General features: G+C 43.9%; 1 protein-coding gene and 1 long non-coding RNA gene across 3 annotated transcripts in view; one reads left to right on the top strand and one right to left on the bottom strand.

The window, feature by feature from the left end:
- Window positions 1-27,090, bottom strand: part of LOC142769008 (uncharacterized) — a 346,562-nt gene that overhangs the window by 230,952 nt on the left and 88,520 nt on the right. The window contains exon 2 of one of the 2 annotated variants that reach the window (XR_012885596.1): window positions 2,172-2,309. This is a non-coding gene — a long non-coding RNA (uncharacterized LOC142769008). Of the gene's footprint in view, window positions 1-2,037; window positions 2,310-27,090 lie in introns of those variants that run through there. The other variant, XR_012885597.1, reaches the window with a different exon arrangement.
- LOC119164447 (chymotrypsin-like elastase family member 2A) lies at window positions 572-26,442 on the top strand. Its single transcript, XM_037416636.2, has 8 exons — window positions 572-859; window positions 3,842-3,869; window positions 4,277-4,350; window positions 7,259-7,362; window positions 13,662-13,800; window positions 15,583-15,694; window positions 20,001-20,170; window positions 26,115-26,442. The coding sequence occupies exons 1-8, from the start codon at window positions 761-763 to the stop codon at window positions 26,340-26,342; spliced, it is 954 nt and encodes a 317-aa protein (XP_037272533.2). The 5' UTR covers window positions 572-760; the 3' UTR covers window positions 26,343-26,442.

Genomic DNA, 27,090 nt, shown 5'->3' with positions numbered 1-27,090 from the left:
AAAACAACCGCGCTTGAGTGCTTTGCCCCTATTCATTTGGCAACTTCGCATAAAGTTGTTACTGGCTCTATCAATATACCAGCAGCAAACGCACCTCTATCCGATATCTAAGACGAACGTTTCATATCACACGGCGAAAGTGTGAACGTCTAATGTGAACGCAAACAATATTTATTGCAAAGATGCTCGTAAATAGATGAACTTTGATTCTAAGGACAAAAGGAGGTCTCCGTCGAGCTTGTTTGAACGATCGTTCGAGGCGTGAACTACAAGTTGCGACACAATGAGTGCTCGACGAGTAGAAGCATGATTTGCTTGTAGCGTATTCAAAGAAATATTAACCAATTGCTAAGGAGCAAGCAACTTCACTCGAACGCAATGTGCAACATGATGCTTCCGAGCTGGGAGGCAATCAAAGATATCATATGCATATCAATTTTTCCATAGCATGCCACAGTGACAAGAAAGAAAAGCTTCATAAGATAACTGGCTAGCCTTCCTGTCCTTCCTATCTCTTTCCTTCTCTTCTTCCGCTTCAAAAGAGGGCGCTTAAGGGGGCCTAGCAAGAAGGTGCACGGGGAAGCCTCTGAGACTAGAACGCTAGTGTTTTGTAGCATCATGAGAAGCATTACTGTGCATTACTTCCTTCTGAATGACCCTTAGAAAGGCCTAAATGTTTCATGTTTTCGTAGATGCCCTGTTTCGTCTCGAGATACCTCGATATTTTTTGGGACTGTTGCAATACATGAAAACGTAAGCCATGGGTTTGTTATGGGCTGTCTACACAGCACACAAGCATCTTCTCCTGAAAGCTTTCGCTCTTGTGATTCTTACCACAACACTTTCCATATCTGCAAATGTAAGTTATCTTTTACGTTCTTATATTATAATACGGGAGTGAGATTACCTAAAAGCTAAGCTACCATAAAAAAGATATGATCTAAGGAATGCTTTTGTTATTCTGATTCTTGATTTCTGAACTTTTGATCCATTTGAGCAACAAAAAATGGGGTTAGTATTTTTAAAAAATAAAGTTGACGGAAGAAATGAAAGGGTTAACTATTTTGAGGTCATTCCGCGTGAGATATTTAGGCTTGTTTTGTGTCAGATATTTGTTTTTTGTTCAGTGATTTGTGAAGTCCTACTTTTGGGAGATTATTCATGAATAACAGTGAACTGTAGGCAGGTCGTACAAGTGAAAAGTTAGAATAATGAGCGGATAAGAAAGTTTATTTCGTAAGGCATTGATTTGTATATTTTATTGTTTCAACAACTGTATATTAGCGCTATTTCCAATGCACTAGCGCCATACTAGTCTCCAGCCACTGCTGGCTATAAGACAGTGTCAGGGTGAACGTTTTTAAAGGGGTCCTGAAAAACTTAACATAAATGGCCAGAAAACGCTGCCGATCGGTAGTAGAGGCTCCCGAGAACAAGCGAGCGAAATGTTATAGCAAAGCACGCGGCCCGGAGTTCACAATAAATTATCAAAGTCAGCTAAAAATTGCTTCATCTTTTATGTGCCATCAACGAAAGACCATCAAACATCACTCCTACAAAGCCCATCTCTCTGCCATTGGCTGGTTTTAACATGGCGCGCTCGGTTGTTAGAGAGATCACTGCGGGAGGCCGTCACTTGTTGACGTGTGCACGCGCGATCGCACTCAAAAAGCCACATATTCGAAGAAAAAAAAGAGTGCTCGAGATAGCGCCGGCGTGCATGACATTTTTTGGTGTCGCCTCCGATCTTTCCCCGCTTAGATAAGGTAAAGTGATTGGTGTCTATATTCTGTTTCTTTTTTTCTCACTCTCTGAATCTTTGTATTTTTTTATTATAGTGCTTTCTTTTTACAACCTCCTTTCTCTTTTTTTGTTGTAAGCAATAGTGCAGTTATCGTCCATATGAGACTATACGTTCTCTTGACCAACCCCCCAGAGAGGGTATGAGCCATAGATTCTAGGCTACAAACATACAGCGCTTTCGTCGGGACGAGACAAGAGAGAATATGATTGCATTGTGTGACAAATCTTTGTAACTTTGCTCATACCGCACGGATTCTTAAATTTTTCGTGGCGTTGAATTTGTAAAGCAATAAGATTTTTAATGAGTCACTCCACTTTTTGGTTGCTCCAAAAAGCATTTCATGGTGCGTTTAATATTTCGTACTCACGTCTCCCAGTCAGTGTCCTGTAACAATAACAGTTGTGGCATCACCTTCTCACTCTTTCTCGGCAATCATGTGATGCCATGGTGGTGTCGCCGCAGCTGCGGCTTCTTCCGTTTACTCTCCCTCATCCTAACGTCATTGCTGAAAGAGGGAAAAAGAAAGTAATAACATAAACAAAGAAAGAAGATAAAACGGCATTATATTACCAGTCGAATGACCACAGACTTTCGCTGAACACACTTTTCAATTTACGAAGTGTCCAATTTGGGCAGATACTAATATAGATTCTACGTGACCGCTCTTTTTAAACCTTCCTTGATAATGCAAACCAAATGGTAACTTCAAACAGACACGCTAATTGGCATGTGCTTTTGAAGCATGAGAAAGATGATTTCCCACGTCATCGTTCTCCCCATGTACGCAGAGTTTAGAAAGTTACACTCACACATAAAGGGTAAAGCTGCGAATCTGATGACAGCAAATCAGAATGTCATGCGAGCAAAACACAACCAGAATAAAGCGTGCAGCGCACTGCCCAATAAAGTACGAAGAGAACGCACACTTGAGTTGCGTGAACTAACAATGTTTCAGCTCAGAACTTGACACGCTGCTCAAAAGAAGTGGACGCACGAAATGTATACGCACAGGTAGGGCCTCACCCCTCATAAGATGAGTGGGAAATAATTCACAGGATAATTCACAGGATGACCCTCAAGGATGACGCCCCTCACAGGATAATACACAGAATGAGTGGGAACTGTGTCACCGTTGTCACTTTGCTCTGTTTGAAAAGCGGGACCTTTTCGTAAGCGGGGACGCTGCAACGAGTGAATGGGCCGTGACCCGCTCTGTATTTACAACGCCATCATTTCAATGAAAGTCCGAGACATACCACTCTCAATCACCGCGAGATAAGCGTACGCACGCACAGGCGCGCCAGCATCGCGGGGCAAAGTGCACGTTCATAGACGAGGAGAGCCGGCCATGCCCTTCCCGCTATATAACCATCATAGTGAGAAGACGCTAGTATTTGTGAGAGGTGAACGATGTATGCAATTAGCTCCCTGTTACTATATCAAAGACGCGCACTTTCATGGCTTAGCGGCTAACGGCATGATCTGCGGAGCCAAGAGGCAATCCCATTCGACTGCACTGTCGGAAAGTATTTTTCCTAATTCTTTCTTTTCGTGACATTTTATATATCTAAACATGAATATACATACACGTAACATCACGGCGACGGTGACACCAACAGCCAAGAACACCTCGGTGTGTCCATAATGAAGCGCTTTTGCTTGCAAATCCTAGGAACTGGTCTTACAGATAGAATCCGAGCTAATCTCATCCCTGATGAGTCCTCACAGCTATTATACCAATTGGGATGCGTGTTCGCTCCTGATTCCTCAGCATCAATGTTCAGTCACTCTCACCGGGAAAGAAACACATGTCCTCAAGCTTAAGAGCTCGTAAAGCTTATCTTACGCAACACATTTTGTCTCAACTGGCAACACCGTTATGTAACTTTGCGAACAGCGAGAAAAGAGCACATGATGTCAATGCGAAAAAAACTGTTACGTTTCATTACCATCTAAAATGCCATTTGCACTCGGGGTGGTGATGACACGGAATAAATCAGTGTCCAGCATGACGCCCATTTTATTTTCCTCTTTTAGAGAATGGACAGGTGCATTAATTGGAAAGGTAAGTTATACTTTTATTTTTCGAAGATGTGAATAATGTAAAACTTCAAGCCTTCTGTATGGCGAGGAGGCGAACTTGAAGTGATAGTAATTCGGGACAAGCGCGAAATCAGTGGAAAAAAAATTACACACCGGGTGTAGAAAGAGTGAAATGCTCGCAATTAAACGTCCGTCAGCAAGCTACAACGCTCTCGACATCCGCTCATTTCATTTATTTGTGGTCAAGTATCAACACTATCCGTGCTTTTACTGGCTGGAATTCCTTATTATGTACTGAAACAGATCGCAGGGATGTTATTGCTAATACGTGTTCGTGCTGTTGCGATTGTAAAATGTGCACACAAGCTCTTTCGGGCTGGTATGCTGATGAATCTGGTACTTTACTGGCATAAATATTATCTGTCGCAGGCTGTGGCCTATCGGAGCCCGTTGGTAGGGTGTATAACGGAAAACCAATCACCAGAGAGGAAGTTCCATGGCTCGTAAGTAAAACCTCATGCAGTAAAGCAGCAAATTGGGCTAGTTGGAACGTACTCACGACAATCAGCGCACAAGAAAGCACAAAGAACACAACAAAGTTCACGACTCAAGTGCAGTCTAACAACCAAAAGTTTATTGAGAGAAACGTGAGATATATATTGAAACATGAAGGCTAAAAAAACTGAAACAGCCACATGAAGCAAGTAATCAAGTATGCTGTAGATAAGAAATCTCAGGATCTGCGAGAACGATTGAAGGCGGGCTCACGCACCTGTCTATTGCTTTCATGAAATATTTCATACACTTAAGGAATTTCCCGCTTGCGGTGGTCTCCATGCCTCATTACCACAGTGGTTTTGTTTAACTCAGCTGCGCAGCCACAATGCCAGAAATGTAGGGCAATATGTGTAGATGGTGTATTTTACGAAGATCTCCCTTACAAAAAGCATGGTTTCTTAGACGGATATTGAGGCAACGTTTATTGGGCACGGTGAAAGTTATACGTTGTCAGATTTATTTCGGTGGACCTCGAAGTGAAATAATTGTGTATTGTAGTTTCACATGGATTTTCACTATTACCTCTTCACGTTTGAGCATCACCACCCGCTGCCACCATTTTTGGCATTCTCGCTATCACCAGTCATCACGATCATCATAGCTTCCGGCTTATCCGCTATTATTTCAATCACATTCACTCTTGTCTGTACCATATCTTGCAACGATATGAGCGCCCAATAACCCAGGGTATTTATTAGAGATGGTTATGGCAAGCAATTTAAAAACATCTCAGGGAGAAGTTATTAAATAAGCACTGGTTACCATTACGGATGAGAATAAGACAGTGGCTTGGAGTTAAGCTAGACTCGCGGAGAGTGCGTGGTATATACAGGCTGCACTTGTTGACCTAGTTGACAGGCTAATTGCAATGAACGAGCACATCCTCGCACTAGAAACTTGCGTCAAACTGCACAGATCCAGCCCACATGAAGCGTCGGCATGCAACGTGACAATGGTCGTGTGTGCACCCATCGTTAGAGCAGGGGTCTACCGACCCAAGGGACAGATCTTTCGAGCCGTTGTAACCTTCCGTGGTGAATATGGAAACAGAATCTCTAATGGACAACGGTAAAGACACTACCCGAATTTAGCAATGAGACTGCAAGAGGTTAAAGAACCCTCCCGCGGAAGTACTTTATACCAATTACAGAAAAATCTTACATTACTGCCCATCTGAAGAATTAAACCTCTGCAACGTCCCACTACCGGCCAGTTCCTGCGAAGCCAGGAAGACAAGGTGTTTGAACACTTACCAGTAAAAAGCCAACACACCTACCCGATGACCTGAAGCTGGAGAGCTGCATTTTAGAATATAGAATGGTGAAGCATGTACTTGACACAATGTGGCAAAATCAACGCAGATAGTAACTCCAAGCATAGGCTCCCGCAGTTCGAGGTATTTATCAAGAAGGTTATGAAATTCATTGGTCCTCGCCCCCTCGTGACAGTCGGTAACTTCGATGCCCCACACAGTTTATTGGTATGCGTATGTTGAGCAGTGAAGAGTCAATACCTCTACGAGGGTGACAACGAGCTTCACCTAACATTATTCACTGATAAGGCACTTGCACGAGGAAGGTGAGAAGGAGCGAAGACCACCGGGGGACGTGGCCTGTGCGTTTCTCTGCTCTCTCCTGCCTTCTCTGGCCACCACAATTCGCCTTTTATTTTCTCGTGCCCCCCGTAGCGCTTAAAATGAAGTTCCTCCGTCCAGCATTCCTCCAGCAGCCCCTTTTGATTGGTCATTTTTTCTTTGTTATTTCGTTTTCCAGCTCTTGGGTCAACTCTGTCATTGTCTCTACTTCCAAACTCTTTTATGGCGCGCAGTTTAAACACTTGCGCACGTCACTCACCACATGGGCTTTTGTTACTGGCCGCCATATACCTCGTAAATACCATATCAGTGGTCATACACCACATAAAGTGGAGGGTCAATAATCACAGCTGCAGCTCAGTCGTTTGAAAATTGGACGCCTCATTCAAAAGTCGCAGATTCGGTCTTTGCCAGCAACGGGCTAACTTTTCGCTCACCGTCCTTTTTGACAGTAACATTACCGTTACTAATTACATCATATATACTTTCTTTCGAATCACTGTCTATTAGTTCCTATAAATTATTCGGTGTTGTAGTAAAAGGGTGCTGACAAGTATCAGCTGTAGTAGAGGCGCCACAAGCCTACTTCACACTGAGCTGACTGTCATAGCAATAATATTTTATAGCCTTATGTATTACCAAGTGTGCAGCAGTTAGGCTCCCCGCTTTACATCGTACCACAGCGGCGGTCACATGGTTAAAGCGTCCTCTTGCGATGCGCGAGGTACCGGGTTCAATTCCCTGGGCCGACCAGAAAACCACCAGTTTTTTTTCCAACGGGTAGTGGGGTACACCGACCTGGCACTCGGTTCTTTCTTGGTATACTCATCTAGAAAGGTGAACCTATCACGTTCTGTGAAGGCCCATGGGCGTACTTTAATCCACCATAGCCTTGGTAGCATGGTTAAGCATCTGCTGCCGCTGTGGTATGCAGAAAATTGCTCCTGCCAGGCACCTACTGGCTCAATAGGTACAAGTACACTTCTGTCCTGGTGCTCGGCAGGAACGAAGTTAATAGTAATTTGAGAGTGCACTTTTCCCGTGGAAAATTGGTGGCATGGGACTAATAGACCTAAATTTAGGGCCATCATCTCTTTTATTGCTCGTCAGAGACGTAGAGCGCGTAGCCGGAACTGTTTTGACTTAGATAACGTCGATGTGCGTAGTTGGAAATGTGGGTGCTGACGTACAACCTGCCTACAAGTTTTTGGAGCTTAGAAGAAAAATCCTAACAATTCATTGTTTTACTGTGTCCGCAGGTGTTTATTTATGTGCATAGTAATACGTCCAAAGGAAACGCATGCGGTGGAAGCATAATTACAAGAAACGTCATTTTGACAGCGGCGCATTGTTTGAAAACGGAGTAAGTCATTTAAACACTTTTAATTTTTCTTCGCAATGTGCGTTTCATTAGGGCAGTCACAATGTACATAAAAATGTCGGCAGACCAAACGCATAAAAGAAATAGGTTTCACAAAAAGCAGCCATTGAGTAAGTGTCTATCTCGCATTTTTCAGCATCGATTCAAGTGTTATGAGGTACATCGGCGTGTTCGTTTAGGTGGAAGAGCAGTTTGTGCAACATAAGCGTAGGTGTGACGTAAACTACATAGCTGTCTGCAAGGGCAGCTTACGACCCAAAATAACAGCACTCGACTCGAAGCAGGGGCGCCACTTTTTAGCAAAATGAACTACCTGCCGTAGTGATATCATGATGTACAGTGATGAGCACTGTGAGGGTGAACGTGCGAGAGTGGGACCGATGGCACTGTCAGCGCCACACAACGAACATCGCTGAAAACATTCGACATGCGCAGCACGTGCTCTGCGATACACTCTTCTCATTATAGATGGATTGATTGATATGTGGAGTTTAACGTCCCAAAACCACCATAAGAATATGAGAGACGCCGTAGTAGAGGGCTCCAGAAACTTACACCACATGGGGTTCTTTAACGTGCACCCAAATCTGAGCACACGGGCTTACAACATTTCCGCCTTCATCAGAAATGCAGCCGCCGCAACATGCGGGTAAGCAGCCGAATACCTTAGCCACTAGACCACCGCCGTGGGGCTCTTCTCACAATGGGGTCACGTTACTTATACACTTGTTATTCATTTGCTGGCCGCATTGCTGTCGGCAAGCTGGTGTAAACGGCACTTAATGGTCCGAACAAAATTTGGTTCACGCGCCAAAAAACTGAATATTAAAAAGTTTTACACTTGAAGTAGTTCTTGAATAAAACTCAAAACAATGAGTTCACTTATTAAAATACAGGATGCGCCACTTCAAAGGAAAAGAATGCGGCTATCCGACGACGAACAAGTAGATCCATGATGCGGCGCTCGCAGTGGAAATAGTGCATCGCTGAGTACGGGCCCCACATGTTTCTAATAATAGATGTCATGTCGTCCTGAATGTACCACTGGCCACGTTGTCGCGGCTTCACCCTAAGAGGGCTCATAGCTATACGTACCATTTGCCACCGAATCACTCCAGTGGCGAGCAAGGTTGAACTTATTTTGCTGAGTCAGAGGACTGCATAAGTAATGTTTGCTAGCTTGTTTCGAAATTTGATTGCCAACTCTGTAACCACTACGTTACATAGACTGCCTGTCTAATGTACCTTTAAAAAGCAGTTTGAAGATCGATCGATGCTCTGTGGGCTTTCGTAACAGGCTGCCGACTTGGTGTGCGTGCGTAGCACACCCTTAGTGACCGTTACAACTTTTCCTGTAGAGAACGCTTGTGAAATTCAGCATATCTCACTTATTCTTCGAAGTGTTGTCACGCGAAGTTTTAGGTGATTAGTGGCTTATACAAACTGAATTTTAAATGCGGAGGAGATTTTTTTGCGTACTAGAGATACAATTAGCGTGTGTGTCTGCGTATCTATGTCATCTATCTACCAAGCCACCTACTACTGGGCGCTCTCGGTACCACACGATTACTCAGGGGCAAACCACCATTAGTACAGCAAGGTAAGATGCCTTAAAAATTTGATTCATTGGTTTTGACATGAATACTGTGACAAAGTCACCGCGTACGTCATCAAAGCGTATCTTCCAGACACGTGCGGACGGCTTTGTGCCACAGGTATGCGAGTTTGCGCCATAGATATTTGACAGTTCATCAAAAAATGGCGAGAACAGACATTAGAAGTTTAATGTGAGAGTTGGGAGTAAAGCACACACTGGCAGACTTGACCAGATGAATTTGAAGAACCAATTTTATGGTCCCAGTAGGAATGAAATACATGCATTCTACGGGGAATTGATGGACTGTACCAAAGAACCCTGCCAGGTCTCGCAGCAACTGTGCAAGCACACTCAATGCAGGTGTAATGTCCAAGAAAGCAGAATTGTGGCTCCAAGGCTGTCTATTCATTTTCAAAGACTTTACTTCTGCAGTCTTTTGTTTTATATAGCAGTGTCCAGGGCTGCCATTCTCGCAAGCACAAGTGCTACATAAAAGCCTACCGCTTGTGGTGTTGCTAAAGCCCGTGTTGATATCGGCAGCGTTAAGAAACTCTATGAAGAACTAAAAGAACTGGCTATATAAAGCATAAGCGACATTCAACAAATGTTGTGTGTATTCATTTTTACACATCCTTATCGTCGTCATATCGTATGGTTTCACTAAAAAAAACTACATCACATTCATCTTGACATAACATCGATTCGCAAGGGACGTGGGATCTGCCGTTTTTTTGTTTTTTTTAATACAGTGGGCTTGACCCTACTATTGGTAAATCTTTAGTAGCTATGACTATCATGTGGGTAGTTTTTCGAAGCTTATTCAGCAAGCTTCTGGTAACTCGCGCCAAACTTGGCAAATAACAAACGAACCAATCGGGCATACTCGTGCTGAAAAAACGCTACCTGACAATGTCACTGAGGACACTGTCAACGACTTTAATACTTATTTTACAAAAGTTGGTCCTTCGTTAGCCAAAATGCTGCCTTTTCCTAACAAAGCGCTGTACGAACTAACATTACCAAATAGCTTCGTTATAAACAACATAAAGATTAAAGAAATTCTGCTTATTGTGAGTAAACTAGTAATTAGCCAAGCGCCGGGTCATGACGAGATTCCAGCGTGCGTTATAAAAGAGAACATTGATTTACTTGGAGAAGCATTATGTAACCTATTCAACCACTCATTATATGCCGGTCAATACCCATCAATACTCAAGATAGCCAAAGTCACCCCTGTTTACAAAGAGGGAGATAGGTCCGATCCTTCTTGCTACCGCCCGATCTCTGTAGTGAGTGTGCTTAACAATATCTTCGAAAAATAATTTCGAAACGTATGCTTTCTCTTTTGAGCAAATATCATGTGTTATGTCCGCACCAACATGGCTTCTGGCCAATGCGCTCTACAAGTAAAGCAGTGCTCACACTAAGCCAAGTTTTAATTACTGTCCTCCAAGATAACAAATTCGCCGCAGTGATTTTTCTTGACCTCAGAAAAGCGTTCAACACAGTAGACCACGACATCTTACTTTACAAATTAGGTAGATATGGTTTTCGCAACACTATGTCGAACTTTTTCCAGAGACGTTCAAGGTCGACAACAGATGGTAACTATCAGTAACATTACTTCTTCTCTCCAGTACATTCAAACAGGTGTGCCACAAGGTTGCGTATTAGGTCCGTTATTTTACTTGCTATGCATAAATGACTTGCCTCTAGTACTAACAACTGTCGAGATACTAATGTATGCTGAAGACACTGCCCTAATTTTTACCGGCAAAAATCTGTCAGACATAGAAGAACAGATGAATAGTGAACTAACTAAGCTTGCCGATTTGTTTACAGCTAACAGGCTTACCATCAATGCCAAAAAAAACCAAAATATATGTTATTCAACTCACGTACAAATCCTACTACACATGATATACAACTCTACATCAATAATCGCTCCCTGGAATGTACTGATTTTTTTTACTTACCTAGGTGTTGTTCTAGACAGCTGTTTAAATTGGCAGAGTCAAATAGAAGCAGTGAGCTCGAAACTCGCTTCGAGTTGTGACGTCATTTTGCAAGCACGTGAATATTTGGACACTACAATTTCGCGCACTTTGTATTTTGCTTTAGTTAACTGCCACCTTCTGTACTGTGTAGAGTCCTGGGGTTCGACGTATGACTTATCTTGAGCCAATACGACGGCTGCAAAAACGGGCTATACGTATGATTACTTTCTCACCTTACTCCGAACATAGCAAACCACTTTTTTCTAGGTTAAAGATCTTACCATTTGATTTTGTGTGGGAACTAAAATTAGCTACATATATCAACAGTTTCGTCAGGAACAATGAACCATTCCCAATTTCATTACTGTGTATTTCCCGACGCCAAACGAGGAACCGAACCTTTAACAACTTCAATATACCGCCCATAAAAAACGCCCTTAGCAAACGTCTACTACAATATACCGGAGTGAAAGTTTGGAATGGCATACCGCGTTATATAAAGAATACCCAGAACTTTTCCAGATCATTGAAAAATACTGCTTTGAAGCAATTTTCTCTGCTTGAGTTGACTGATACCTTAGGTTGTAATTTTTCATTATGTATATATATTGCCTTTTATGTGTTTAGTGTTTTCTTTGAAAGATGTTTTCTTTGAAAGATGTTTCAATACCCTTGTTCTATATATTAAGCCATATAAGAGAACTACTATTGATACTTGCAACTACAAGTATCATCCTTCAGTTCTGTACGCCACTAATCACCAGATATTTGTGGTTACTACAAGTTATGTACTTTCCCTTTTTTCTATGTTTAATCGAATTCAAGTGACTATTCTTAGCTGATAAACATTACTTCTTGTATGATGATATCAAATTTGAATTGTTTACTTTTGTTTATTTTTAATTAGAACTATTACAGTTTTAGTTACGCATACTTTCAATGGGACCCGCACTAGCCTTCGGCTATAGGACCATACAGTTTGTGCTTATTTTGTATAAGATATGAGTGCAATAAAGATCATTCATTGTACGATTTTTTTTTGTTCAAAGAGGTTGAGACAGTGGACGTACTTGATGAACGTTTTCGCAATTCGGGGAAACCACGAAATATGAGGAGAGTACTCATTTGTGGAGGGAATAGTTTGAGAAGGGTTAAACCTCAAGTGGCCCCCACCCCCTTTATTGGCCAGGGGATTGATCGCGAGCCTAATTGGCTGCACTGACTTCTAAAAGATGCGCTAGTGACAAACTTGCAATTGGTATGCTTGGCGTATGTTCACGGCCGATGAGGCGGCTGGTCATATGCACTTCTGCGCGTTATGCTTTCATTGCAAGAATGACGAGGAACAAATCTGAAAGATTGCTTCACTCGCTCTAGCAGGCGTGGTTTCCTCGCCGGTTTTTACGTTCCACGAGATTCAACAACAACAACAACAACAACAACAACAAAAACAACAAAAACAACAAAAACAACAACAACAACAACAATTATATATCTTGCATTCTACGTCCGAACAGCGTGATAGCTCATGAGTGTCATTACGCTGAAAAACTCCGGAAATCTCTGCCATCTGCGGTTCTTTGTTGTTCTCTGACATAGTCAAAGGAGTTGGCTGATAGCCTCACCATGCATGTGATTCGAATTCCTTGTTGTGGCACACTTTTCTTCGTGCTTAAGGCGAAATGCGACACATTTTCAGTGAATTTTGTTTTAAGCTTTAACGCTTGTTGCGTGTATCTCTCTAACAATACTTGATTTTCATGCATTCTTTAACAGTCCTAAGGCCATGAGTCATGTATACCAGCCAAACATAATCGACTGTTCTGCTTATGTTTTTTTTTGCGTTTCTCTGTCCTGACAGGCACTGCAAACAATCAAGTACGCTAAAGCATTGTTATATAGGCATAACAGACGTTCTCGCAAAATGCTTGGCAGTTGTTAGAGAACCTAACAGATGTTTTATTATCGTTCCCTAAACTTCAAATAGTTCTGGGGTAAACAGTTTCACCGCACAGGTTATGAATATTTGATGGCATATCACTACCTTATCGCTCATCTATGACTTATGCTTGCTGACGTAACATTGCTTGTTATGTCAAATCAGGTGCTGTTAGAGGACTGTGTACAGCGTAACGAAAGTGTAAATAATCGAAACATCGAACGTAAGCTCAGTTACATTGCTGGCAAAAAAAAAAATACTAGAACTGGCCAGTATAGGAGGAGGGGGGGGGCTTCAAGCTTACAGACCTGCTATTTTTGTTACTGGCTACCTTTAAGTAACTGCGCAAAAGGAGCACAGGGCTGGAGCAATGAAGAGCTATATCGCTAGTTAATTGTTATGGCAACGAACTTCTGAATGCTGCCTTTTCGTCATCAGGCGGGCAGCTGAAATACTGAAACGAAGTTTTATATTTAAATGATAATACAAATTTCAATGTGTGCGTTAAAAACAATTATCGAGATTAAATGTTCTGTTTTTGGCCAGTAATACACGTAACTAGACCAAGCTATGACTTAAAATAGAAAAAATGGTGACGTGGTTTATGTCCAAGGTCCTAAAATAACGGCTGTAGGAAGAAACATAAATAGCAATATAAGAATTTTCAGTTCAGGAATGGTGTACAACTGGCTACTATACCAGCTATCAAATCTTAGCCGCATCTGCTTCGCTTGTCTTTCGCTTGCAGCCCTAGGCCTAAAAAAGTGTCCGTGTGGTTCAACTCCACAACGTTTCGAGGCAACGTTCTGCAAGCGACGAAGATGGTGATGCACCCAAGATTCGTTGGAAATTTTCTAGACAAACTCCACGACATCGCACTACTGAAAGTAAGCTTCTACATCCAAAGAGTGAGCTCTCATTTCGATCGGAATGAGGAGCAAACGTTTCGAAGCCATGCGACAGTGCATTCACACCTGTGAGCCCCCTTTTCACAGCGCGCTGTCTCATGCAACTCTGCAGCACAGCATACGTCTTGCAGCTCACTAACTGAGAGTTGTTTATATTCGCCATGTACAGCTGGCGCAAAGCTCGAAGGTACTTCGGCGTGTAAGCTGTCAATTTTAAGATAGCACGATGCGCACTTTAAAGGCTGTCACCCCAGTCATGCGACTTGTGTTTCGCCCAACAGGGCGTTATCGCCCGAGATCGTAAGCTTAAATCCCGTCGCAGTAGTGACGTTGGTACGCCTTGAGTTTTCACCGCAATGCCAGCGTTGAAGCTGAAGGCCGTGCGATGATGTCCCCACCTTGCAGCAGGCGTGTTCGAGAAAAGAGTCAGCTGCAAGCTGGAAGATACAAAGTAAAGGCTTTGGTCATGCAAAAACGATACATGGAGTGAGCCGCCCAAAAGCTAATAACCTGTCTGCACCAACGATGTTCTCTACGGCGATTTTCGCGTTTGTCCTTCTTTGTGTTTCAGCAGTGCTGGAAATGTCGCGCTGTTACCTCTTACTTTGCGTTCATCTTTTTGCGTGCTTTGCGTGTGTTTTTTTGCGCTTAAGAAGCGGAGTGCACGTTGCTGGCTACTTGCTGTTCTGGATGTAAAATTCTAATTTGTTGCTATCGCATTCTTCGTTTTACCTTTGCTTTAAAATTGAGTTTTTGTGTTGGTGTAAGCGCATTATAGAGCATATACGAATATAATGACCAACCCTTCATCGCCATCACAACAAGTGAAATGTAGCAAATGAGCGCCATATAACACTAAGGTTCAGCTCCAGCAACGGGAACCTCAAGGAAACGAATGGCCTTAGTATGAAGAGGCATTGCTGCTGATGACAAGTACAGCCAAGTTTATGAAATGTTTGTAAGGTGCAACGTGGCGTAATGTTTCCCAAGGCGCCTCAACATTTTTGTGAGTGTACCATTGAACGCATACTGAGAATATGAAAAAAAATGTTTCCTATTTAAATTGTTACTTGCTAGCTAACGTAATCATTACCACTCACTTTTTGGCTGCCGGCTAACTCACCCCTGATTTCATTACTTGCCGACTTCTTCACTTTCTTTCTTGGCTTAGTAATGTTCTGGCACAGTTGCCTCCCTAGTAACACACTCGGTTCTAATACTTAGTTGCTTCCTGATTGACTCACTCTCATTCACTTCATTCACTTTGTTGCTTGCAACTCATTACTTGCTTAGTCTACTCAGTTACTTGCTGACTCACTCAATTACTCACTCACTTATTGGTTAGTTAGTGACCCACTTATTTAGCTACCTCATTACTCCATTTGAATACTTTCTTGCTGACTAAAATAATTGTCCATACATAAACTCCTCACTGACTTGCTTATGCCTCTACTCATTTCGTTATTTATTTATGTTACTTGTTCAGTATGCGAGTTTTTTTTTTCGTGACTCCCTAAAGCTCATGGGCGATGAAAAAGGAACGGCTTCACAAGCCGTGCCATGTAATGAAGCTATTTTTTCCCTGTTTACGTACAATTCTGTAATGCTAGTTTAATAACTCAACGCATAATGTGTGCTCAGGAATAACAGTGTCACTCTCATTGATCGAGAGTATTTTATGGTGCGCGTGGGCATGTCAGTGACAGGTGCAAAAATAATTTAGTGCCTCTATGCAAAATAATGAACACTCGGGTTTTACAGCTCCCACTGAAACTGAAATTCAACAGCATTATGAAACCGGTGTGCCTGCCGGAAAGAGATATTCACGTCATGGGAAAGCCTCTCACGGTGGTCGGTACGGGATGGACGGAGGGTAAGTAATCTTCTTACCTTTCGCATTGATCTAAAAGGCACACTTTATTACGAACCTACAGTGATGACAGCAAGCCAGCAATGTTTGTCCATTCTGAAAACGCAATTTCTTCAACCGCCACTCGGTGTTGCAATTTTCGGATTTGTGGGAATGTTGGGCATAGCGATGCTACGTTACTCTCTACGAAAAAATCGAGTGCATAGGGAGTTTTTCTCAATCCCTCAATCATAATCGTCATATGTGTTGCATTCCTGTCTCGGCATTGTTGCCACGCCCGGTAGTTTCAGGTCACGAGCGACATGCGCGTTATAAGAGTTACATAGCACCCTTGATGTGGAAGTGGGCAGTGCCGAGTTTCAAAAAATACAACGCAGGCAAGCCGGATAACGAGTGTTGTTGTCGGACAAAACGGCACCCGTTTTACGCGATCTTCTTCGTGTTTTTTTTTTTTGATATAGCAAAATGCGTGAGCTTTGAGGAAACCAGGGTGGAGGAGCTCGGTCTTCTTCGCTACTTCACCAACACTGCAAAGTTCCCCGGGCAGTCCTGAAATATTTTACTTCAGCCTTATCCGGTGCAAGCCCACACTGTTAGGGGGAGTCTTTTGACGCCTATACCGTGGCGGGGGCATGCCCCTCTAATCTCACCCGACCACCACACACGAGAGGACTGGGAAGCGGTGCTGCACGGCTGTTCTAACCTTCAAAGCCAAACAGGTATTGGTGGCTAGAGCCCGGGCTTCGCCGCCAGCAATATTCATCACGGACTAGGCATCCTTTATGGTGTTTGCGAAGGCCAGGCCCTTCCGACTCACTAGATCCACATCTCTATCTGTAAATGAACTATTATCTGCTTTCCATCAACACCATTGATGCCACGGCATTGTTGGATGCACACCGGTGGCCACCTGGCACCGTGCTTACTCAGGGATGGACGGACTAATGGGCGCATGGACGTGTGCTTGCAACATTAAATGCTATCGCCCTAATGATTTCTTCTGGGTAGTAACAACATTGAGTTGTTGCTTAACGACAACGCATCCACTGCAGGAAGTCGCTATAGCCGCCGCAGCGTTCCAGCTGACGTGTGAAACGGTGGGCAGTGCGAGTCACGAGCGACACGACGCAAGTGCAGCGCGGTCAACGTGCAGCACGGCCCCCGTCTAGAATGGTATTGATTTTGTCGCACGTGGTCTTTCATGCAGTTAAACAAATGGTGCGTGCGCTTGTGTTCTGATACTGGTATCCTGGAGTACGAATGACGCACGGCGTAAAGATCTCAGGTAGCATGCAGCAGATGCAACAAAGAGAGGGGGGGGGGGGGGGGCAAATCGGAATCCCCAATCACGTGCTTCGAACCTTTTTTACTCAGGGCTGCTTATATTTACAGCTTTTCTGTATATATGCTCCAATCAGCATATATTGGACATGACGGTGACAGCCTAATAAATCTCATTCTCTTCATATGTTTGCCACTGCGAGAAAAGACTTAAAAACACCATCAAGCCCCGCTGTGATTCGTTTCGTCGACTACACCTCCTGTCCGGACGCTCTCTTGTTGACCCCGCCGGAAAGGAGGGGTTATCTTGGTGTTAACAGGTTATGCTGGTCTCAGAATTATATCTGTGGAACTACATCATGTTTCCTGATAAAATGTTGCCTGCTTAGTAGAAGAGCTAGTCGACTTCACCCTGTTCAATTTTGATCCTGTAGCTTTTCTCACTTGCTTTTGGAGGTGCACCTAATTTTATTTTGGTGCACGAAATTCGGCAAACCTTTTCTGAAAAAGAACCGAATATGGTATGAGCGTTTTATTTTCATACAACCTGAAAAAAAAATCTGGCTTCTATAAATATCTTACAAGAAAAAAAAATATTGACCAAACTTGTCACGCACCGTGAAGGAGATTTTCAAATATTCTTTTCAAATGTTTCAATTCAGGCTTTTGTAAGAGATTCAGGTACGTATATTCTGAAAAAAAAAATTTCAGCGCATTCGTTCGCATAGTTTTCCAGGTCAAGTAAGTCAAGTTGCTAAAATCTGCAAATTGATTTTAAGAAAAAAAACGCGCCTTCATTTTTGATTCGCAAGCTTTAAAACCTTAAAAAAAATAACGTGCTTTTTTGTTTATCTCGAAGGCCTATACAAACTGAAAAGAAAAAAAAAACTGTCTCTTGTACTTATATTACAAGAAAAATATATTGTCCTCTGTCACGGACGGCTATTTTCGACGACACCGCGTCACGGCAATTAACGGGCGCCGTACTCCCCGACTGACCGTGAGAAATGGCGGCACATGAAAGGGAACCGATAAGTGCAAAATGGGGTGCTCTCCGTAGAACGTCGCCGCCGACAGTTAATCCTTTTGTAACCGTGGCGACGTCTGCAAGGTCGTAGAAGGCCGCGGTATACCCCGTACAAGGATTAGACTACAAGACGCCCGGCTGAGAGCTAAGTGGTTGACCGTTCCCACGGAGAAAAGCGTGGGAAAAGCTCTGGTGGCCAAGCCGTATGACAACAACCCGACAGGTTGTCAGTCTCGCTAGTTGCGGGCCCTCTCCCAATTAAAAAGGGGTGGGGTCAAAATATTTTTGGGGCGGAGTCTTTCATCAATTAAACACGCATGATTGGACCCAGGTAGAGGTCTCTTGTCCCCAAGGAAGAGAGCGAGGAGACACGAGGGGGATTTAAGCGCAGGATTTTGCCCTGCTAAGCAGACTAGTCGCTGACCAAGATGGTGTAGAAACAGATCAACAAGCATCTCTTCTAGAAGTTTTTAGTGTGGCTCTGTATCGGCTGGCCACCTAAACTTAGCCGTTCGTCTAGTTGTGACGCGATATTAACGTCTGCAACGTAGACATCGGGACTTCGCCTCGAGTTAGCTCAACCTGCTCGAAGTCACCTGCAAGCACTAGCCTCCCGGAGCCACCAGCGTTGCAACACCGCCGATATCGCAGTCGTGCCAGAACTCTCTTCGACTTCTCGCATCCGATCGTCGGGGACACAACGCTGCCGGTCATCACACGTATGCCTTCACCTGTTTATACCTTCGAACTTTCTCCTCTGTAGTTCTGTTGTGTTAGTTTGTGTAGTTTATAATAGTTCTCTCGCGTAAGCTGATTTATTGTTTTTATATGTATTTGTATCAAGTGTCGATGTATTTTGTTAGTTGTATTGAAGTGTTGTATTAGATCCCGTGTTGCTGCAATATCACTAGAGTAAAGTTTGTTTTGTTTACCCACGTCTCTGATCTCTTCACTGTCTCTGCTTGCGTACGGAACGAACCAACCTGCTGTCATTCCCGTCGCCGACTTCGCGCTGGCGACGCTAGAGTGGCAGCTTGTAACATCCTCACTTGTTGTGTCACGTGCCACGAAAAAGAACATTCAATATTTTTTTTCTTGTCAAACTGTTTGTTTTTATAGGAGTGTTATTATACGTTCCTATGATTCTCTCAATTAAAACTTGAACAGATTTTTATTAGTTTTTTGAATTCCGGCTACTTGAAAAAGATTTGCATATCTTCTAGGAAAACGTCAACGCTATTTATCGCACAGTGTTCCAGGCAATGTACATGAAGTCTGGAAAAATTCAAGAGCTAATAGTTGCAAAAACACGCCTTTCTATTGAAGAGCGCGCGCTGAATTCGCTGATAACCCGTCCCATTTGATATAAATGTTTTTTGGTAAGAAAATTTGCATTAAAACAGTATGAAAACAGTAAGAAGGGAATATGTTCCGCCAACCCATCTATGGTTCTTAAATTTAAAATTGCATACACGAAGAAACAATCATGGAAAAGAGCTTACGTATACGTTAGCTATATTTAAAGGGCTAAGAGCACTCTTAACGACTCGTAATTGCGTAGTATTGCTTCTCAGGGTGTGCATAGTGCTTCAGTATTGAAATAAAATCGCATTGTTGTTATATATACCCCGTCATAGCCACTTAAGCTGTATTCACACGACGGACGTGATCGCGGATAGGTCAGCAGTCACGTGACATGTGATGTGATTCGGATCTCTTCGCCATCAGAACTCAGATGACCACGGAGGATTCTCGATAGAAGCAAGGATTCAGCCTTGCTTCCCGAGGATAGAATCGGTCCGCGCAGATTGAAGCGGGCACACGCGAATGGTTGACGTATGGTGACGTAGTACGCGATACGCGGGGCTGATTGGCGGTTTGGTTCTCTTGCGACTATTGTTTTAATGAGATGATGACAAGTATAAAATAGTGCACACATTAGTGTGGTGGGGAGACTTAGTGGTGCTCTCATGTTTAATTTTTTTTTGTCCATCTTCGTAGCTGCGGATCAACTTAGCCAGAGGGCAATGTATGCCCAAGTGTATGCCATGAAGAAAAAATATTGTCTACGTCCATCGCTAAGATCCTCAATTACCAGAGCGAACTGGTGGCCCGAGCAGAGACGTGCTCCCATTATCTGTGCCAAAGGAAAAAACACAACTGCCTGTCCGGTGAGTAGACTCCAATTATATCTAACATCTATCATCCGTCCAAAGCCGAAAGTGTGAGGAGAGTTGATTACATGCTATAATAATGCTGTGCTTATCCTGTATGCGCAATCGACCATCCATTCAGCAGTAATACTAAGCTATATACTATATGAACCTGAACGCCCTAGCTCTTTCGGCCCAGAAGTGGTCAATTCATTGCTCTACAACGAATTTTCCCAAGCACCTCAGAAGTGGAAGCAACAGAGAGAATTCTAGAATATTTTTTGAATAATTACCATGATGTTCGTTATAATATTTGTGGAGTTTTTGACTAGTTGGGAGCCACAAAAAAGAAGCGTGATCGAAGTCATGGCTGATGCTGAGGTGGTCCAGCTGGAGTGGTTAAGCGTCGTTCTCGGGAAGAAGAAAAGACTCCACACACTGCCAAATGCGACGGTATCACAAATTTTGTGTACTCCAGTGAAGAGCACGAACAAAAAAAAAATAAACGTATTTCTCATTTGATATTGACCGTGCCCTATTAGCCTAATTTGACACGATGTTTGTAAATCCGTAAATACTGGCGTGACTGGCTCAGTTTGTTTGTTTGTTGTCTGCTGATGTCCTAACTATTAGAAAAATACCGAAAGACTCTGAAGATGAACGACACTTCAGGAACATGCTGTTACCGCAGACGTAGTTGGCCAAAAAAAAAAACGTGTACGTACACATTATTTCACTGCTTCTTCAAAGCCGATATCGACAGCCGATTCTAATACATTACTAGTGAGCAGATTAATAACCTTACACAATATTTCAATACAATACACAAAAACAGAAGGTACAGCGAATGCGTAGTCGCTGACGTTCGAATCGCCACGAGGGATCCACGGGGAAGCTAGGAACCACGATGTAGTCTCTCATATTGACACCACCGCAGGAGCCATCTGTAGGCACACGCTGCCAAGCTCCAAATGTCGTGCTTCCTATACGCACACCCAACCTCGTCATCGTGTGGCATTGCTTGTGCCGCGCGCTGGCCTTGATCCACATGAGCACAGCGGCAACCCTCACTCGGTAGCTCTTATTGCAAATTCATGCTTCAGCAGATGCGATGTATAGCACTCGAGCAGAGCTAGTGGGCATCTTAGATTATTTGGAGTGGGCCCTCGAAATGTCACCTCAAACTGACCCTGTTCACCATCGTGTGTACACTGATTCCCAGGCTGCCCATCGGGCATGCGCTAATGTTCTTTACACAGATCCTGTACTCCAGAAGATCCGACACCAGACGCGCCTGCTCCGCGAATGTGGTCATGACGTTACCATCCACTGGGTCCCCGGGCATTGCGGTATCCCCGGAAACGAGAAGGCTCACAGATTAGCGCGCGCTCATCTCCTCACCGCGCTAGCCAGAGCTTCCGATACTCCTTCCACTTTTCTGGCTACCCCACCCGAGCTAGCAGATCCGATAGCAGATAAGCACATTACCAAACAACGTCGCGCCGCCTACCTCACAGCAGTGGGTAATCCACTCTCGATACCATTGCTTCCTTCGAAGGTATTCACACGGAGAGAGTCTGTCCTGCTTCGGAGAATTCAGGCAGGAACACTCCTTACCCCTTTCTTGCTGAACCGTTTCCACAGGGGTGACACGCCACCACCCGTGACAGGTCTCTGCTCCACGTGCAACTGCCGGGCTGATCTCAACCACTTGTGCTGGGAGTGCCCTGTGTACAACCCGCCTAGGCTCCGTGCCCTGGCCACCATAAAACGGGGACCCTGGCCTTCTTCTCTCCGGACATGGGCCTGCCCGGAGCCTTCGCCCCCTGATCGCGCCATCGAGTTCTGGCGAGCACTCATCATGTTCCTCCAGGACCCGGCCGCGCCACCGGTTGGCGACCGGCTCCGCGACAGCCACAAGATTCAAGCCATTCAAGCGGCCCCCACTTAGCTGCCTCCATGACGTCCGGTAATAAAACGGAGGCAGCTCTACCCCCCCCCCCCCCTGCTATAGTGCCCTGACTGTCCACCGCAGCGCCTTCGGCGCGAACAAAGTGGAATAAACATGGTTTCATTCATTCATTGCAAATTCATACCTGTGAAACCAATTCACCAAATTTCAAATGCCAGAGTGGCCTGAAAACCACGTCTGCGCGTGGCGAAAGCGTTCACAATAGCTGTGCCCTACGTACTACATGGTTCCAAAGTCACCGCCTTTGCCTGATTATAAATTTATGCTATTTTTTTCCGCTAACAGAAACGATACGTAACGGCAGCGGTTGAATGAGGCAGCTGTGCAAATGTACGCCAAGTGAAGGCATGCCAGCTCTCTGCTGCCCTTTCTAATTCCAGTGTTTACGGCGATCTTAATTCACACCAGGTGGGTGAATCGTTCTCGGTGAAAGTGTCCTCTTTCAGGCCCTGAAGCTTTTTCGTGCTACACGTGTCATCACCAATCTACACCGATGCCAGCCACCGTCGATGCCTTCGCCGTCAAACTGAACGTGCGGCCGGCTGTTTACATAAGGTGGTTTTAGCTAGTGCTACCGACGCCATCAAGTGGAAAGACGATCCGGTTTTTTGTGGCGGACAAATCAATCTCCGACCAATCATTTCGTGCCGGCCATGAGGGGTGGTTTTCCGGCCGCCTGGGCGGCAAACTGAATGAATATTCAGCGGATTTTGCCGCTTTCACTCTATTCTAGTCTAAATGCGAACGCGCCTTTGAAATTACTTTAATAGTAAATAGGCCCACCGCACTACTTTACTGCCTAGGGTACTCGGCTGCTTACCCGCAGGTCGCGGGATCGAATCCGGGCTGCAGCGGTTGCATTTTAGATGGAAGTGAAAATGGTGGGCCCGTGTGTTCAAATTTGGGTGCACGTTAAAAAACTCCAGGTGGTCAAAATTTCTGGTGATCTCTACTACGGCACCTGTCGTATTTCTATGGTGATTTTGGGACGTTAAACCTCACATGCAAATCAATCAATCAATAAATGAATCAATCAATCAATGGTAGATATTAAGTAGATGTTGACGGTTGAAATAGCCGTTCAGAAGCCTCGTAGTGCCACTTTTGGGTGAAGGAAAAAAGTCGCGTTTGAATGGCCCACATCGGACAAACGCACTTCAGATCCCTCGCTAGAAAGCAGTCTTTCTCACGTCACTGTTGCCGCGCCCGATGGGCCAGTGTTTGCTGCGGAGCCACCAACACCAGTAGTAGCAGAGAAAGAATGGCGGGAGCCACAGTAGCAACAACGGACAAGAAACAATTTTCTCCTGTCTAACAGCCAATCAATCTGCTTGCTTAGTTCAAACTGAATCCTGCTATAAGGCACCCCTACCCAGCCTAACCAGTCAATAATGACGCTTTTGAAACAACTGCACCATTCATTATTTTCTTTAAATCAAACAGAATGAAGCTGCCTTTTCACAGTTATGATTAAGCGAGGAAGGTTTATATGCTATTGAAGCAAGTTTCATTACTAGGAATTGTAGTCAAATGCTTTCACCTCATCGGGATCATTTGCAGACATGTCCCACTCCTGGTGCCCGTCGTGTAATACATTATGCTTTATTTCTTGATCAGTACGGTATACAGCTATTGATTATATTGTCGCTTTAGACGTAGTCACACATTGATCTTGGACCTTGATGTAAAATTGTCACTTTCCTTTAGTGTCCCTTTAAACCTAAACGCGCAATGCAAGAGACTCGCGTGCGCCATGAGACGTAAACGGCTTTACAGAAGAGTTATGAAAGTTATCTGGCAAAAAAACTCTAGGACTGAAAGCGCTAGGAAAGTGAGTAAGCTCATAGTAGGAACCTCATCTGATTCCAAGATTTCTAACTTCAAACACGTACCGAGTTCAACGCTATCGAACAAACAATAATAATTCACGAGCAGAACTCGTACAAACTTGGCACATCCTACTTACCATGGGAATCGATTTTATGCGAAGCGTGTGGAGGGAAAGTGACTGTGTTGTACTTTTTTCCATTGAACGAGACGTCACAAAATGGTAACAAAGAAACGTACAGAGTCAACTTTCATGAAAGGAAACAAGCGAGCGCGTGGCCCGTGCGTTCCGGTGGCTGCTTTTAGCGCGTTCATGCGGGAGCGTTAGCAACAACACCCTTTCTTCCTGTCCTCTAGTGGCAAGCAAAACAACCGGTCATGGATGATATGGAACTGGCGGCAAGATAGTAACCACCTGCCTTTCAACGCGGTTAAGTAAGAGGCCGGGCGTAGTCATTCTTCTGGTTCTATGTCAATGAGCAGTTCTTTTTCTCGCCACTAGATGGCGGGAATGAAGGCTGTTGTTGCTATCGCTCCCACTAGAACGCACGGCTAGCAGCCGCCGGAGCGCATGGGCTACGCGTTCGCGTGTTCACTTTAATAAAAATTGACACTGTACAAATGCTTTGCGTATAGACATATGTTAAACAGTCAAATAAGTTTTTTAAACTAGTTGGCAGCTGCGTAAAGATGCTGAGAGCAGCATGGGTATTACGAATACCGTAAACAGTAAGCTGTAACATACCTCTTGTGCTTGCGAGCACGGTTGTGGCATTATTTTAAGAAGTAAGTGGGTATGCAAATATAGGCGTACTGTAGTTTTCGTCTAATGCATCAGTTTGCCTCATGGCATCAAAACGTGTCGCACATGATCATAGAGTTCAGTTTTCTGCAGAGAAGTCCTAACTGTGCCTGTGCTGTCAATTGCAAGTCTACTTACCGCAATTTGTAAGAGCGTTCAACCAAGCCAACAAAATTTCAACATCGTAAATATCTGTGGCTTCACATAATTACTCACATATAGGTTTTTCTGGGAACTTGTCAGCATTGCAACACAAGAGAAATGCACCCATACCTCTATTATAAAGAATTTGTACAGCTGTGCTTACAACTTCATAACGAAAACAGCATGAAATATAGATCACTAGAAAAAGCGTTGGACGGACACAACAGAACTGATTTACAACAAATACTTTTCCAGCAACACGCAATATTTATTTGCATAGTCCTAAGCTAAAAAAGAAGGAAGGAACACTCAATAAAAAACATTAAAACCTGAAGAAATTAAAAGTATAAAAGACAGCTCAATTTAAGATGCCAATAATATCCGATTAGAGCGCTTGGTAGGCAGCAGGGGCAGCTAGACTAGCGTGGCACCAATAAAAAAAAAGGCACCATCTGCACAACAGACGATGCTACCTTTGTCGGGAGCAGTACACAAGGCATGACGAAGGACGGACAACCGACCGAAGCTGTTCGAATAACCGAACAGTATTCGCTCATTTCTCATGCTCTCTGTCAGCATTGATAACATGCAAACACGCACACGTATTCAAGTCGGGCGCGATGTTCGAGTCGGCCATGGGCAACAGATTTTCGCGACGGCAGATGCACCTCATTCAGTCGACACAAAAAGCGAGCATTCCATACCCCCGTCTCAAGCCACTCCTCGTCACCTCGACGTGGGCGCATTTGCGCCACTTATCGCAAAGTTAAAGCACCTAAGCAGCTTCGCTCAGTATGTGCACTAGGCGGCGGTGCTGTTGCAAGAAGCGGGGTGAACCTGGCCTATAAATGGGCGGCAATTGTTCCACCTGCGCATATCTTGAATAAAAGCGGTTCGTCACCAAACGTCGCACAAGCCACAGTCTCGCAGGAAATTCATGAGAGTCCGTTGCACACTCCTCCTCGTTGCCGGGGGTACAAAATACGAACCGGGCGAGGGGGGGGGGGCATCAATTAGGACATTACGCGGAACATAACAGTGGCGATAGTGGTGAAATAACCCGCCCAAAGTGTCTGCATAATTGATATGGCAAGATTACATCCTAGATAGGGTGTTACATGAAACCACGCGAGTGCTTGCCTGACACCAAGGTGCCCAAGACCGCATAGTACTGATACATGAATTTATATTAACTTTTCTTGCTTTTTCCCAAACAGGGTGATTCCGGCGGGCCCTTGACGCTCAAGGACAAGAACGAACGCTGGACGCAAGTGGGACTCGTTTCGCATGGTGTATTGTTCGAATGCAATCCACGCTACCCGGCAACCTATACTCGGGTTGCCTTGTACACGGGATGGATAAAAAAAATGCTAAACAACCCCGGCAAATGGAGGAAGCTTCAGTTTAACCGTGAAGTAGGGAAACTGACCATTAAAAACAAGTGATTCTCTCTCCTCCTTTTTTTTTGACACGATGGAGACAAAACAATTGCTTCATAAAAAATTAAAAATATCTGACGGAGTTTATAAGGGTATTTTCTTGGGTAAGTTGGTAGCCTGTGTCCATCTAGTTCTTCTTCCCAACTGTCCATCTTTTAAGCAGTGCGCAATAAGGTAACACTGAGGGAGTTTGTTTTGGAAGGAATGGTGCAGGTCATAGATTATAAATGAATAAATAAAAAAATATTAAATGAATAAATACATAAAAATAAATAATAACTAATAAAAGCATGTGCACGTTTTGTTTTTATTGCGCCTTTGAAACGAGGCTTGAAGTGCTCGGAAATAACGCATATTTCTTTCACCTCTGAGTAGCACTCAAAGATAGATTCACACGCTGCATAGAATGCAGAAAACACTACACAGAGGCAATTAAGGCACATCTTTCCTGCACTTTACCCCGAGTCCAGAGGGGAAACTAGAAGCTGAATACCAACCGCTATAGACAAGATTTATTATTAGTAATAATAATAATATTATTATTACAACTACAACTACAACTACAACTACTACTACTACTACTACTACTACACTGTCTTGTAGCGTAATGGTCGGTTACGGTGAAAGAGCGTAAGGACAAATTATGATGCACGTGCAATGAAGAGGTAATTGACAAGTGTGCTATAGGGGATACTAGAAAGCAGTGCAATGAACTACGTGGGAAAGGTATAAATACAAACACATGACAATATTA

This window comes from Rhipicephalus microplus, chromosome 8 (genome assembly GCF_043290135.1).
Source record: "Rhipicephalus microplus isolate Deutch F79 chromosome 8, USDA_Rmic, whole genome shotgun sequence".
In the NCBI taxonomy this organism is placed as follows: domain Eukaryota; kingdom Metazoa; phylum Arthropoda; class Arachnida; order Ixodida; family Ixodidae; genus Rhipicephalus; species Rhipicephalus microplus.
This window is presented reverse-complemented; position numbering and strand designations above follow the sequence as displayed.

Bases quoted from the DNA above. Each gene is read 5' to 3' on its own strand.
- LOC119164447 (XM_037416636.2), top strand. From the start codon at position 761: ATGGGTTTGTTATGGGCTGTCTACACAGCACACAAGCATCTTCTCCTG. The intron at 4,351-7,258 runs GTAAGTAAAACC...CTGTGTCCGCAG, and splicing joins GAGAGGAAGTTCCATGGCTC to GTGTTTATTTATGTGCATAG. The intron at 15,695-20,000 runs GTAAGTAATCTT...CCATCTTCGTAG, and splicing joins CGGTACGGGATGGACGGAGG to CTGCGGATCAACTTAGCCAG.